This window comes from Salminus brasiliensis, chromosome 15 (genome assembly GCF_030463535.1).
Source record: "Salminus brasiliensis chromosome 15, fSalBra1.hap2, whole genome shotgun sequence".
Classification (NCBI taxonomy): Eukaryota; Metazoa; Chordata; class Actinopteri; order Characiformes; family Bryconidae; genus Salminus; species Salminus brasiliensis.
The window spans coordinates 33,330,793-33,346,373 of NC_132892.1; the positions used below are offsets into that span (position 1 = coordinate 33,330,793).

Genomic DNA, 15,581 nt, shown 5'->3' on the forward strand with positions numbered 1-15,581 from the left:
CAGCTCTTGTGTTACGCCAGACCCACTTAGAGCATTTGTTGCCAAAAAGCTCTATCTTAGTTTCATCTGACCAAAGCACACGGTCCCAGTTGAAGTTCCAGTGCTGCTTAGCAAACTCCAAACGTTTGCGTTTATGACTGTGAGTGAGAAAAGGGTTTTTCAGTGCATGCCTCCCAAACAGCTTGTTGGCATGCAGATAGCGCCTGATGGTTGTTTGGAGACTTTGTGACCCCAAGAAGCTACCATTTGTTGCAATTCTGTAACAGTGAGCTTTGGAGACCTTTTTATTTCTCCTATCATCCTCTTCACTGTGCGTGGTGGCAAAATAAACCTGCGTCCTCGTCCAGGCTTGTTTACCACTGTTCCAGTTGTTTTACACTTCTTAATAATTCCTCTGACAGTAGATATGGACAGGTGTAGGTGAGTGGCTATTTTCTTGTAGCCATTGCCTGACTTGTGGAGGTCAACACACATCTGCCTTACTTGAATGGTATGTTCCTTTGTCTTTCCCATGTTGAAGAGAAATGGCCTCTGTGTCATGTCATATTTATACCCCAGGGAAACAGGAAGTTGTGAATTACTAATTAAATGTCCCTACATACTCTGATCAACTTCGTAAACTACTGTAGAATTGACAGAAATACTTTAATTACATTTATTTCCTAAGAAATGTCAGGGGTGCCAATAATTGTGGAACAGGTGATTTTATGAAGAATAATTATTTCTTAGTTAGGGATTTTTTTTTCCTTTAAAATTCACTTCAGTTAAAGGTTGGATTTTACTCTTTTTTCCATCATGGTCCTATATTATTTAGAAAAAAAACTCAATTCATTAGAAGCTAAAGAACACATCTTAACCAGGGGTGCCAATAATTATGGAGGGCACTGTATGTTTTAAGTATTTTATTTAACATATAGTAGACATAAATGTTGTTTCATGTAAGCGGACAGTCATCAATGCATTTCACTGCGTAAGTGACCAAAAACGTTTATGAACTTCATATTTAATCCTTAAAAAAAAGAATCAATTTCTGGCTTGCTCTCTCTCTTTCTGTTCTGCAGGACATTGGATATACTGCTTGTTCTTGTGATGATGATGCAACCAGCATTGCAGACTATGAGAATCTAGAAGTGACTTAATGATGTTAAGGGGTAATTAGACTTTTACACAACACCTGTACATTTGGCCCACACAATAAGATCACAGTACTTCAAGAAAAGTGAATGACTGATCTTGTCCTCATCATTCTTTTACTGATCGATAACGTTGATAAGGTCGAAGACATGCCAAGAATCTCAAACACTGTTGTCCTTTCTTTTTAAAGCCAAAATCGTACATAAAACAGGTCAATTAAAAAACCTCAAACGTAACCGCCTTGATTCGTTATATTTACAGCCACAAAAATTGACAAGCCCAGTCCACTAGCCAAAGTCTTTCAGGGTTAAACACAAAGGTTACTTCTGGGGCATATGGAAGCCAAATAAAAAAAAGGCCAAAAGCTGATTATAGCTAATTGGGTGAAATATTGCTTTTAAGGGTGCTAGATGTTCTATATTCATGATTGGAAATGAGACACTTATAATTATTTCAAAATAATTAAAGAAAAACCTATATCCCTCAGGGATGTATCCTGTATTCCAGACTATGTGCAGGTAGAAGTGAGTTCAAGATGTTTAAAGAGTAATCAGACTTCTACTGGAGAAGTAAAGAGATCTTAGCTTTGATCTCAGTGAAAAAGAAGATTATAAGTCAAACTAACAGAAGGCCAAGTTCTGTAAAGCCAGTTCTGGCTTTCAGATTCATTGTTTTATCTGAGCTATGCCTCTTTAGTGTGTCCTTTCTTTGTTTTTCCCAACTTTTCTGTTTCATTATTCTATGGGGTGCCATTTTACCCTGTGCCTGCTGGTGGACCTCCAATGCCTGGGATGCTGGGAGCAACTTTCCTCCCACAGTGCAGAAAAACATCCACAGTCAGCACATGGCACACATCATAAAACTCAAGTTACTTAATTATTTTCTGCTCCATGTGTTACAGTGTGGTGTAGGGTTTGGACTCAAGTGCAGTTAATTTAAATGATACTACCCCTTTTTTGGGGGTATTATTTTATGGTGCGAGTAACAGATGGTGGCAGGGCTCGAACTCCCAACCTTGGTAATGTGAGCCCAGTGCATTTCCACTACACCACCACACCTGTGAGAGGCGGTAGTGTAAAAACTGTTTAAAAGCTATATAGAAAAAGGGCGGGAAATGAAACAAAGGAAACACTGGGAGTGGTGTGTACTCAAACAAAGGAGAATCTAAACATTTTCCAACTCAAAATATTTTCTTTTCTAGTTTTCCTTTTCACCACTGATTACAACAAACTCTTTTTTTCTGTGTTTTAACTTCAGCTTTTCTTCCCTTTTGCTGGGTGTATTTATACCATGCCACACAGGTGGATCTGGTCAGCGTTGATTACCACTTGGGCTTCTGGGGCTTGGAGTTCTTTGCTCCAGCTCCACCAGCTTTCCTACTGTGCTGGCCAGGCCTCCTGCTGGCTCCTTACACCCTGACTGTTCTGTAACACTCTTGTCCTCATCCTTGTTTTACTGGTCACTAGAAACAGGAAAGATATTTTGTCTGTCACTTCTACTTATACTCTTTGTTTTGTCAATAAAGCCTAAATTAGACATTTCTAAATTTATTTTGATATATTTATGACTTTATTTATTTTTTATTTTTTTCTTGCTTCTGTCATCCCTGGCTTGCTCCCGGATCTCTGTAAAGCTGTGATGTGATATAAAAGCGATATAAAAATACATTTGGAATTGCTTTAGTACATAATTAGAAATAAATCACTAATCATTTTATTATTAGTTGTAATATTGCACAATAAACACAGTTGCCACCCTGTTGTGCACATGGTTTAGTGCTGTTTACCCTGCAATCAGTAATAAGTAGATTAAGTTGAACCCTTTTTAACACCTAAACACGGAAACTCCTGTACTGAACTCATTCTGACATAATAGAGACTCTGTTTTTACTATCACTATGAATAAACATTGGATTTACGAAGCACATTGGCTCATTAAACAGTAAACCTAAAGCATTTTAGTCCATAGTGACTAGTAGAACCCCACTTTAGAACACTTATTGATGTTAGTGGTTATTAACTCTCATTAAATCAAACTTACATACAGCAATAAATGTAGAACCCAAATGAGTGCTCCCAGTTACACATTTATTGCATTTATAATGTATACATTTTGGGAAATAATCTATGTGGTTATGCAATTATGTGTGCATAACAGGGTGGTAACAAGTGTGTATTGTTAATGCAGTTATTGGTGAATTTACAGGCATCCAGTTTTGTATTTGAAAATGTCTAATTCAGAAATTATTGAACAAGGAGCAAGACCAAATGCTGATCTTAGGTAATTTGTATTTTACATCTCTAAACGTGTAAAATAAAACCTGAAAATATTAATATACTCTTCAGGGGAAGGGCTGTGGCCTCTGCGACCCGGTCAGCCAAGCATAGAGACAGACACAGATGGGCTCAATACAAACCCCGAGGGGACCTTTTTATTAGCACCACCCAACACCAAAATGATACTTTAAACAAATAGTTAAAAGGTCCAAAAGAGGCTACTAAATGCTCCACCTGGAGTTCATTGTCCTGTTTGCCTCACAGCATTAGGGTGGTACTCATGGTACCCACATCTCCTCACCACCACAACTCCTATGACCTAAAGAAGAATGTCTGTCTACATTCATTTATCCTTGTTTTGTGGACACCTCTACTAATGAGGGCATTTAGTTACTTCAAGTTGCCTCCATAAGTTGCTGACACAGATGTGCAAATGCACACCCACAGCTTGTAAAGTCAATAATCCTAGCTGATAATCATTAACCTGCATTAGGCATGGTGCATAATGCCAGACATGGGCTAGAGGGGAATAAAGACCCCAGCATTGAGCGGTGGAGCAGTGGAATGGTGTTCTCTGGAATGATTGTGATCTGGGGAGTTATGGATGAGGTTGGGTCATCAAACATCCTGACCTCTATAACACCTTTATCACTAAATGAAGTCAAATACTCCAAAATCTAGTGGAAAGCCTTCTTCCCTGGACAGTAGAGACAGTTACTTCAACAAAAGCAGGATCAGCTCTTACCCTTGATTTCAGAACAATGAATGAGCAGGTGTCCTATTTTCATTCAACTTTTATAATAACTGTATATTACCTGTATCAAATTCTGAGAGCTGAGTGCTAATAAAAATACAAAGCACAACAGTACTGTAACAGCTCTAAGACTCTGTCTTCACTTCATCTTCAAGCTTCATCTCTATTTTTGTATGTATCAACAATAAAGCTTATATAAACTATACATACATGTAGAACTGTTTTCTGCGAACTGTCTAGTAGTCTTACATGAAGTGACCTTGACCAGAGCACTGTCTTACACTGAGGATGTTTCAGTTCCTGCTTTCTAGGCCAGTCTGGTTCCTGTGCCCCGGCTACTGTAGTTCCAGAGCAGGCCCCATTTTTGCGGGTCTATAATCAGCCTGGTGACTTCCTGAGGATGTCACCAGGTTGATTTAGTACATACATTTTACATTTTACATCTTTAAAAGTGTCAAATATAACCTGAAAATATTAATATACTCCTCAGGGGAAGGGCCGTGGCCTCTGTGACCCGGTCAGCCAAGCATAGAGACAGACACAGATGGGCTCAATACAAATCCTGAGGGGACCTTTTTATTAACACCATCCATCACCAACACCAAAATGATACTTTAAACAAACAATTATAAGGTCCAAAAGAGGCTACTAAATGCTCCACCTAGAGTTCATTGTCCTGTTTGCCTCCAGGTGCTCAGCATTAGGGTGGTATGCATGGTACCATGACCTAAAGAAGAATGTCTCCTGACAAACATCCTGACCTCTATAACACCTTTATCACTGAATGGAGTCAAATACTCCAAAATCTAGTGGAAAGCCTTCTTCCCTAGACATTAGAGACAGTTACTTCAACAAAAGCAGGATCAGCTCTTTTTAATACCCTTGATTTCAGAACAATGAATGAGCAGGTGTCCTATTTTCATTCAACTTTTATAATAACTGTATATTACCTGTATCGAATTCTGAGAGCTCATGCTAATGAAAATGTTGCGCAACAGTACTGTAACAGCTCTCAGACTCTGTCTTACTTTACTTCATCTTCAAGCTTCATCTCTATGTATCAACAATAAAGCTTATATAAACTATACATACATGTAGAACTGTTTTCTGTGAACTGTCTAGTAGTCTTACATGAAGTGACCTTGATAAGGACTAGGTCTTATCTAAATGGGGTTTCCTCTGGAGTAACTGAGGATGATCCTGAAAAGAGTAAAGACAACAAGACAGAATGTTAATGAGCTTACAAATGGTTTCATATGTCGAATCAGAGCACTGTCTTACACTGAGGATGTTTCAGTTCCTGCTTTCTGGGCCAGTCTGGTTCCTGTGCCCCGGCTACTGTAGTTCCAGAGCAGGCCCCATTTTTGCAGGTCTATAATCAGCCTGGTGACTTCCTGAAGCTCCATTCTTGGCCCTTGCCCTTCAGCTAATTGGCCAAATCAGTGTTTCCATCACAACTATTAAACCATATTAAATTGTACATTATTAAATTGCTAATAAAATGAATGAACTAAAAAAGGAAATAAAATAATATTTATTCATGTAAAAATACAAAATAAATTAAGACTCAAAAGGGCTCCAGAGACCTCATACCCAAAAGTCATATTGCAGTGCACACACTAACCTATTGTAATTCTCAATAATGTAATAATGTAATTCTCAATATTGTAATTATGATACCCATCTTCAACCTGGGGTGAAAAAGTACTAAAGTGAAGAAACCATGTCTGACAATAGGTGTTCCAGAGGTTGCTACCAGAAACATATTTAAGTGTTAAAGTTGGTGGTCACCTTTTCTTATAATTTAACATTTCTGTCCTGATGGGAGAGGTCTCTTCTTAGATGGCAATATAGAGTCTGTGCCAAGGGGCACTGAAGCTGTCATGACTTTTAATTTGTCATCACATTGATTCATATTTTGTCACATGACTTGTGTGGTGCATCAGAAGTAGACGAGAAAGAGAAAGAATACAGAAAGTTGGTAAAGGTCTTTCATCTTCCTGATAAGGCTGGATTTGAAACCTACCTGGAACCACGAGGAGTAAGGCAGGAATCCTCCCCTGAACAGGGTACTGCAATGGACTGGCACCACATTCGCCCACTGACTCACAACTTTAGCAAACCCATAGTTTTTTTGGAAGGCAGGAAAAATAGAGTTTTGGAAGAGAAGCCTGTGTGGGGAGAACAAGTACCAAACCCACAACCACAAGCATCTAGAAACCTGCTGCAGTACTATGCCAACCTAAGAGACTTTCTCAACTGGTCTAAACTGAACCAGGTGTCGGGGGCTCTGAGTGGTCCAGCTAAGACGCTGCCATATGGTCCAAGAATCACTGGTTTGAATGGGTTGCCTAGGGCAGTATCGGCAACAGTTTAAAAATAAAAAAAAAGGCAGTGGCTGGTTGCACAGGTGTTTGACGAGACCTGTGTCGAGAGCATTACACGAGGGAGACTGCCAAAAGTGCCAAAAGGTTAAATTATTGTGTAATCTAAAAAAAAAAGAATAAATTAACCATGTGTAGAATTGTCACCAGAGACTGAATAGAGACAATTTACATACCTGGCTTCAACTCGGACAACAAATTGGACTGCCACTATAACAGTGTAAAAAGAAACCCAGAGCCATTCGCTAAATATTCTAAATTAGCTAAATATTCTCTGTTGAATGTCAGAAACACTTTATTTGGAGCGTTTTCTTGTTATTAGTTTCTAAATTATGTATGAATAATTTGGTAACTGTTGGCTCTAGCATGTCTTGGAGCCCCACAGGACCCAACTATGACAATGTAGTCAGAAATGTGAAATGTGGGCTTATACACCAGGTCTAAGGACCTAATCCTATTCTTACCCAACCCTTAACCTGAACCCAAAATTAAGCCCTGAACCAAAAATGTAACCTTCACTCTGACCCTAACATTAACCTCAACACACAAATCTAACCTTAACCCTTATCTCAACACTAATCCTGAGACCCTAAGACTAATCTAAATAGAAAACTTAACCTAAAAACTAGAAAACTAAAACTAGAAAACTAAAAAATGTAACCTTTACCCTGAAACTAACATTAACCTTAACACATAATCTTCCCCTGAACCTTAACCTCAACAGAAAACGTACTCCTAACTCAGGCCCTGATTCTAATCTTAATCTTTACCTCAAGCTAAAACCTAATCCTAACCCTCTCCCTGGCTCTGATTCTGGCTCTAAGACTAGTTCTAAATAGGAAACTTGACCTCAACCCAAAATGTAACCCTTACCCTGACCCTAACAAAAATCTAACCCTAATTCTGACCTGAACCACAACCTCAAGCCAAAACCTAAATAGCACCTCAGGCCACCAGTGAAGAGTAGTAAATATACTGAAACAGGCAGTGGGACCCAAGGAACACTTCAAAACACTTCAGTATTAGACTATAGAAATGAAAAGGCCGTAGTTTCAGTGGTGGATAAATCAGCTTGTCACTCGCTGCAGCCAAGAGGATCACGTGCTTCCTGTAAGAGGAAAGCGCATATTAATAGGCATGAATGTGTCAGCTGACAATGAAATATGCTAACCATGTCTGAATGTCTGAACACTGCGCATTGTCTGTTTTCTCACCTTTTTGACCAGTGGTGATGAGCCTTATTACAAACCGGTAAGATCATTTAAAATAAATTTTTAATTTTAATTTTTTAATGCAGAAAATTAAGCTTTTTCAAAAGTAAATATTACATGTTTTAAAACATTTGCAACTTAAATCAACACAAGGCCATTTTGTTTACTTTAATATCAAGCTTTAACTGAAACTGAGCCTGACGCGATATTTGCATATTCAGGGATGAAACTGCCTCACCATGTACCCATTGTACCCATGTTTGTTTGTTTGTTTTTTTGTTTGTTTTTTTGCAGTGTTTTGTTCCCCTCATGTGCTTTTAAATAAAATTCGGACCTGACCTTAGAGGTATACAATAGTTTTTTTGGGGGGTTTACTTGTGAGAAATAGCCATTGTATAGTGTATTGAATATGCTGCAGTGTTCCTACATGTACACAAGTATTGGAACAGCTGCTTTATTCATTGTTTTTTTTCTGAAATCAAGGGCATTGAAGAGTTGATCCTGCCTTTGTTGGACTTTTTAGAGCATTGCTGAGAGGATTTGATTGCATTCAGTCACAAGAGCATTAGTGAGGACAGGGTGTTTGGTGATCACCACCCCACCTTATCCTCAAGTCGTCCCAAAAGTACTGGATGGAGCACCACCATCATTTCAGGGAACACAGCTCCATGCTGGGGGACTTTATACCCCTCTAGCACTGGCATTAGGTTGATGTTATCTGCTCCAGAGACCTATTCTTTTGGCAGCACATCCCTATAGGGACTAGACAAGCTGCCTGTGTGTGTGCATTTGCACATCTGTGTCAGGAATAGGTGCAACTTAAAGTAGCTGAATGCATTCATTAGAAGTGCCGTCCACAAACATTTGTAAATATAGTGTACGTGTGTTGGTTGACTTGCCAGGTTATTTATGGCCTGCCCTTACGCAATCTGAATAATAATAGTGTCTTGAATATGATACAATGCTCCAACATGAATCTTGGCCGCAGATTTTAATTAGTGATTAGTGTTTAATAGAGTTTAATGAGCGACCGTAAGAAGACACTAGAGACAATCAGACCTCCACCATGATTAGAATGTTGTGGCCGGGTGGATTCACATAGTAGGTAGACCTAAGTTGTTGGACAGTGGCAGTGTGTAAGTGAGGGTGGAAGGAGTTAAATACATTTATTCCATGTGGTTATTTAATACATAAACTGTTACTACTGCATCTCAGAGATTTAAAAGTCAATTTGTAATCAGTTTCCTTAAGCATTAGGATAAATAGTCATATTTTATATGAATTATACAAAGTGACCCAAGTGATTCCAAGGTGAGGTGTGTTATTTATTTATTTATTTTACTTTTGATCAATATTGCTTATAGCTCATGGACATCAGAAATCTAGTATCTCACATTATTAGAATATTTAAACTCAAATTTGACTACATTACTATTCACGCAGTATCAACATTAACCCTGTAAAGCCTGGGCATTGACACCTTTTACAAACCTTTACAAACTGTTTAGTCCTCCTGGTGTGTTAGACAGGCTATGTGTGATTGATCTGATTATTGATTCGAAAGTCAGGTCTTTTAGATCATTTAGATTATCAGTTTCACTAAGATGATATTTACATGATTTTTATCTTAGAACTGATTTCTGTTTTATTTATACTGTGTTTAGGCATTATCAGGCTGTGGCCAATCTTCATGAGCTGCTGTTAAACTGTCAGTGTCTCTATCTCTTATCTCTTTCAGAAGCAGTTGGACCAATGGTTGCATGTCGCTGCAGGTACATATACACTGTATGAGGACACACCTGCCACAGGTGTATAAAATCAAGCTCCTGGTCCTACAATCAGCCTTTCTTACAAACATTAGTGAAAGAGCTCACTGAACTCCAGAGCATAGTGCAGAAAAGTACACTTCAAGGTGTCACAATCCTTTTTTCCATATTTATAAATCAACCCATTTAGCAGCACAGTCCTAGTTATAGTCTAGGGTCTCCTCTACCATGTCTAATGTCTTTCTCAGGGGCTCTGGCTTGGCAAAAAAACTGCAGGGCTAGATGCTTGATTTTCTACACATGTGGCAATGGGACTGAAGAAACACACGAATACAATGATGATGATTAAGAGATGTGTCCCGATACTTTTGCCCATAGCAGCAACACAAAAAGAAGTAGTCAGGGCGATTTCCATGGTGTCATGCTGTAAATATCTGGGGTACCTTAAGATTCAGAGAACAACATCACTGATAGGGAGCCATTAGTCCACTCCAAGCTAGTGAGAGCTGTCTTCACTGAGGCCCAGTCAGAGGTTTAGTAGAGGGATGGGCAGAAGAGTACATGGATCAGTGAGGAGTCAGATGTGTCCTCCATGGTGGACTGTCATCAGGTCAGTGGTGAGGTGGCTGGAGGAAAAGAGATGGCCAGTTTGCCCCCTCATAGCAATGGCTGGTGGAGATGTGTGAGGGTACTCTAGAATTGCTCTATCAGATGGTGGCCTCGATCTCCATAGCCTTAGTAGGCACCACAAATCACTATGGCACCACCAAAACCTTCTAGGATACAACACAAATTCATAGGGTGGTTTCAGAACTATGGGTGGTTTGGTTTGAATCGGTTTAACGAGTTTGTAAATGTCTACACGTGGAAAATATTCTTTCTGCTTACTGGACCTGTTTGGGACAGGAGTAAAAAAGTAAATACAGGAAGAAGGTCCTGTGTTAAGGAATAGATTTCTTTGCAGTTTAACATGGAGCAGCAGCAGAGATTTGTTCATAGCTGTAGTACTTATATGGGCAGCATACTAGGTTAACGTCTGGCTATGGGACCCATTTAGCTCAAACCTGCAGAGTACACCTGAGAGTTGGGTCAGATCACCACACCTTCTCACCACAAACAAAGCACTGCACTGAACCGAGACCATCTCCTCTTTTAAGGGTCTCGGATTGACAACTAACCAGAGGCTGATTTAACTAAACTAAACAGTGCAGGTGTGAAAACCTCTTAAATGATAACACCTGGTTAACCAAAGGTCAAAAAGGTCACTGCAGCCTATAAGATGTATGAGGGCTGGGGAGGACGGAGGGCTGGAGTTTAATACATAATGCTGATTTTCCTAAAACCCTAAACCAGGCAGTTAATGGAAACAAGCATGTTGTGCTTTTTAGACTGCAGTCAATCACTGTGGCTCTCTCTCACCCTCTTTGGGAAGTGGTTCATGTAGATCCAGGGACATGTAAACCAATAGTGTAGGTGAGAAGGTGATACTTGGACAGATGTGTTCCTGAACATTTTTTATGGATGCATCCAGTCACTATATATACGGTCTATACAGGGACATTATTATTGCACAGACTCTGATATGGAGATGGCGGAGATGAGTACTGGCACTTTCTGAGAAGTCCTGGTACACTAGAAAAAGTAAATTCATGACCAAGAATAAAATATAGAAGTGTGTACTGTGTACCAAAAAGTACCAGACCACTTCAACCACTGGCATGCAGGCTGAAAAAGCACAAAACAGAAAGTACATATAGGAAAGGAGTTCCCCTACGCTGCTAAAAGAGGAAGGAATATTTGAGAGCATCAAAATGTACAGTTGAATGTACAGTGTGACTGATTAGAACATATGTCTTTGACAGCTGGCTGAAAGCAAAAGAGTTTAATAATCTGTTCTTTTAATTTTGTAGGTAGAAGTAAGAAACATTGAGAATGGCTCCTCCTCTTCCCCTGGTGTTTCTGCTCATGGTTGTGGGTGAGTCAGCAGATCCTACTGTAACACCATCACTACACCAGCTTTCTTTGATTCCCTCACAAACCTCTTTCATAATTACTGTAGTGATACACTGCTTAGCTGATAATTAAGCTGTTCTTGACTAGAACTAGAGCTGTTCAGAGCTGCTGATTCCTGCTTCTCTCTGATCCCCTCCCTCACCCTGCTGCAAGACTCTCAGAGCTCTTCTCTCTTTGTGGTTTCTCTCAGAATCAGCTCAGTGTTGTTCAGTAGCTGCTGGAGTTAGAGAGGATAGAGGTGAAGCTGTAAGCTACAGTAACTCTGACTGTCTGATGGGCTCCAGCCTCTGTAATCAGATCTTTACTGCATCATGTGTTTCAGGAGCTTCTGGAGCAGAGTGGAGTGTGAAATACAACCAGCAGGAAATCTGTGCTTTAAAAGGATCCACAGTGTTTATGAATGGCACTTTTACACTCCCAGAAGGTCTTACAGTGACGGAGACATTTTGGATATTAGATCCAGAGAAGAACTTAAATTGGCCTGATTTGCGTGAAAACTCAAATTACTCAGGCAGGGTCGAGTATTTCACTGGTAAACAGAAACGATTCTTCCTCAAACTGAGTAATGTAACGAAGAAGGATGAACATGAGTTCTGCTTCAGAATCAAAACAGATGTAGAAAAGCAAAAATATCTGGGAAGACCATGTATTAAGCTTTCAGTTACAGGTATGTAAAATTTTGTAATCTATGAAACACCCAATCATCACACATCTTCAAGAGTTCTTTAGAAAAAGAAATGGATAACCAATGGGATGTCCCATCTAAAAGAATCATTTGGAAAGGTCTCAATGGCTTTGTCTGGTTTAAGCATTGTTAGATTGGTAGAAAACCTCATGTAAATGCTTACATAGAAAACCTGTCAAAAATGGTCTTCAGACCAGCACTCTTTTCCAGTAGTCCAGAGAACTCTTGTCTTTACAGTGAAGTTTTTACTATAAGAAACTCAGCGTAACATACTGAGACAAACACTTCACTAAACTTCAGTGTAATAACTTAAACCAGCAGTGTCTAGGCTGAAGACTGGTAGAGCCCTATTCTAAGTATTTTACAGGTTGGGTATTCTAAGTGGTGGTCTTCCATACCTTTCACCCGATTCCAGTCTGAGATTGGACAACCATCCATAATGCAGAGAAAGACAGAGATGGAAACAAAAGACCTGCTTAAAACCATTCTCTTATTGTCCTAGAGCTCCATGTGGAATCCCCTGAAGAAGTGACAGAGGGTGAAACAGCAGATCTGACGTGTAAAATCTCCTGCAATCTGACTGATCCAACATTCATCTGGTACAAAAATGGACGTCCTTTAACCATAAAGACCATCAGGAACAACCAGCTCCACTTGCAGACAGTCAGCAGTGAGGATGCAGGCAGTTATAACTGTGCTGTAAGAGGATCTGAACATCTCCCCTCTACTGCTCAAACTCTCAGAGTCAGATGTGAGTAAAGTCCACATTCTTCACTAAACTCTGGGAATGGTTGAACTACACAGTGATATTAGATATTAGCAAGAAACACTAAAGTCATATCTGTCTCTAGATCCTCCAAAGAATGTCTCAGTGTCCATCAGTCCTTCTGGTGGAATAGTGGAGGACAGTTCAGTGAATCTGACCTGCAGCAGTGATGCAAACCCACCTGTGCAGAACTACACCTGGTTTAAAGAAGGTGGAAGCTCACCTGTAGGATCTGGACACACTTTCAGTCCTCTACAGAGTGGATCCTACTACTGCCAGGCTCAGAATCAACATGGAGCTCAGAAATCAGCTGCAGTGCCAGTCATTTTAAACACTGAGCCACATCACTGTATGATATTTTAAAAGTTCAAAATTATGACTGTCTTGAATATTACTTTGTGCAGTTTCCGATTGTGTTTGTGATGAGTTTGTCTGACTGTTGTCTGTATGTCGACAGACCACCCTGTGATTCTGTATGTAGCTGTTGGAGTCATTGGAGTTTGTGGGATTGCAGCTTTTCTCACTGTAGTTTTCTGGATTAGGTGAGAATCATTTTTAAAAAAGTTTAATGTCAAAATACAGTAGACTTAATCTTTGATTCACTTGTCTGTTAAGTGTATAATAATCATATTTTTTTTTTGAAGCAGGAGAAAGAGGAGTCAGGATGGGAATGCTGATGAACAAGTATATGAGGTAAGATCTTACACTTCCAGTTCTAGACATTCAGTCAGTCAGTTATAGGTTCTTTAACCCTGTAGTTTCTCTTGTTCTGCAGAATGTCAGACACAAAACACATCCTCCTGATGATGAGAAATACAGTATTCCAGACTACGAGAATGTTCCAGTGAGTTCAACCCATTACACTTTTCAAATCTCCAGAAACCAAGATGATATTAGTTTACTTTATTGTAAAGTAAATTGTCTTTTACTTCCACTCTTTCCTGATCATTGGGAATGGTCAGGACTTAAATTTTAAATATTTCTCATACATTACAATAACACTAGCATAACTTTGTAGACAGTACTTGATTGTTTGTTTGTTTTTTATATAGGATTTGAGGAAGCATCACTGAGACCATCATCATCAACAATAGTTAATATGTGATTGAAAAATAAAAAAAAAATGTTTATGAAATGTAATATATAAAAGTCAAACAAATTACATTACCATCGTGCTTGTGGAGAAAGAAGTATGTTGATATGAAACTATATTAATTGGATTCAATATCTGTGTCTGTATTATGTTTTATTTTTAATATTTTGTCTTTTTATTTAAAATGTTATTGTTAGTTTTACATATCTATATCAATCTTGAAACTCATCAGTTCAGTAAATATTATTGCTATGTGAGCCTTACTGTGTAACATTCCCCTGTAAATCTGTTCCTTTTTTGGTTGCAATTCATTTAAAATTTGTAAAAAACAGTTTAGGCTCTGTGCATTATTTTTGCCCATACATTTGTATGTAATTATGTGTAGTAGTAGTAGTAGTAGTAGTAATAGTGATAGTGCATTACTTATGCTTTAGAGTGGAACTATTTATAGACAATTTCATGCAGCAGAGACACAGCATCACCTTTCTGTACATTCACAAATTGCAGATATACAGTCCCTACACTGATGGCATTGCATCATTTCAAGACCTTGAATCCTGTTTTAAGTCCTGAAAACTTTGGTAGGTGGATCTTATTCCAGCAGTTTAATTTTAACAAGAGTTCTAGTGGAATGTAAATGATCTGTACTTTTACTTTTGGAAAATTCCACTTGCCAGACAAACAGGGAATCCAAGGAGAAATCTGCTTTGCTAAGCTCAATGAAGGCGGTCTGAGACATGCTTGGTCTGGTTGAAGATTTGACTTCACATCTATGGAAGGGAAAGGAACCACAGCGTCCATGTTTTCTTGCACACTTATGTTTTCTGATATCATTAATACCAATCAATCATGGCCTGAAGGCCACAGGCCGAATATTGTTGCTGACCATGTTCCCCCTTAATGACCACAATTACCCATCTTCTAACCACTAATTCCAAGATAATAGCAGATAACGCACCAAGCAGAAGTGGTCTCAATCTGGTTTCATGAACAATGACAATGAATTAGGTCTTCCTGAAACTGGATCCACATCTTTGAGCACTGAAGTTGTTCTAAGAGCAAAACGAGGCCCTATTCAGTATAACTAGTCTTCTGAATAAGTTGCTTAGTCATTGTATATTTGTTTATAAACATACAACACCCCCACAACAGAAGATTGACTGAAAATGGACAAGACCATAGGGAAATGGTCATGGCTACTGTTGAGAAGCTCAGACCAACCCACCAGTGATGCTTACTGCTTCATACAGCAGCAGGAGAAGAGGAACAACTGCTTAAACTACATGCCTACATGCTGAAACACTCATCCTCCAAAGGTCTCCATGGAGCACATCACAAACATCTCTAAATTAGAGAGAGGAAATGAAGACTTGATAGTTTCAGTGAGAGGAGTTTAAAATAAAGATCATCTCTCACTATAGTTAAAAGGTCACATACGTCCTGTTGGAGGAACTATCCCTGTGTTAAGGCTGTTAATTTTCTTTTAGGGGTAGCAGATT

At 39.0% G+C, this 15,581-nt stretch overlaps 1 protein-coding gene across 3 annotated transcripts; it reads left to right on the top strand.

Annotated features, from left to right (window-relative positions):
• Positions 1-7,731: 7,731 nt before the first annotated feature.
• LOC140536124 (B-cell receptor CD22-like) lies at positions 7,732-14,408 on the top strand. Of its 3 annotated transcripts, none has more exons than XM_072657777.1 (10): positions 7,732-7,799; positions 9,498-9,531; positions 11,436-11,500; positions 11,861-12,205; positions 12,726-12,974; positions 13,075-13,338; positions 13,447-13,531; positions 13,634-13,682; positions 13,765-13,833; positions 14,042-14,408. In XM_072657777.1, exons 3-10 carry the CDS (start codon positions 11,458-11,460, stop codon positions 14,060-14,062), a joined length of 1,125 nt encoding a protein of 374 aa, XP_072513878.1. In that variant the 5' UTR covers positions 7,732-7,799; positions 9,498-9,531; positions 11,436-11,457; the 3' UTR covers positions 14,063-14,408. The 3 variants fall into 3 exon arrangements, with proteins under 3 accessions (XP_072513878.1, XP_072513880.1, XP_072513879.1); XM_072657779.1 differs by having other exon boundaries at positions 13,637-13,682; XM_072657778.1 differs by having other exon boundaries at positions 7,781-7,799; positions 9,501-9,531.
• The last annotated feature ends 1,173 nt before the right edge of the window (positions 14,409-15,581 follow it).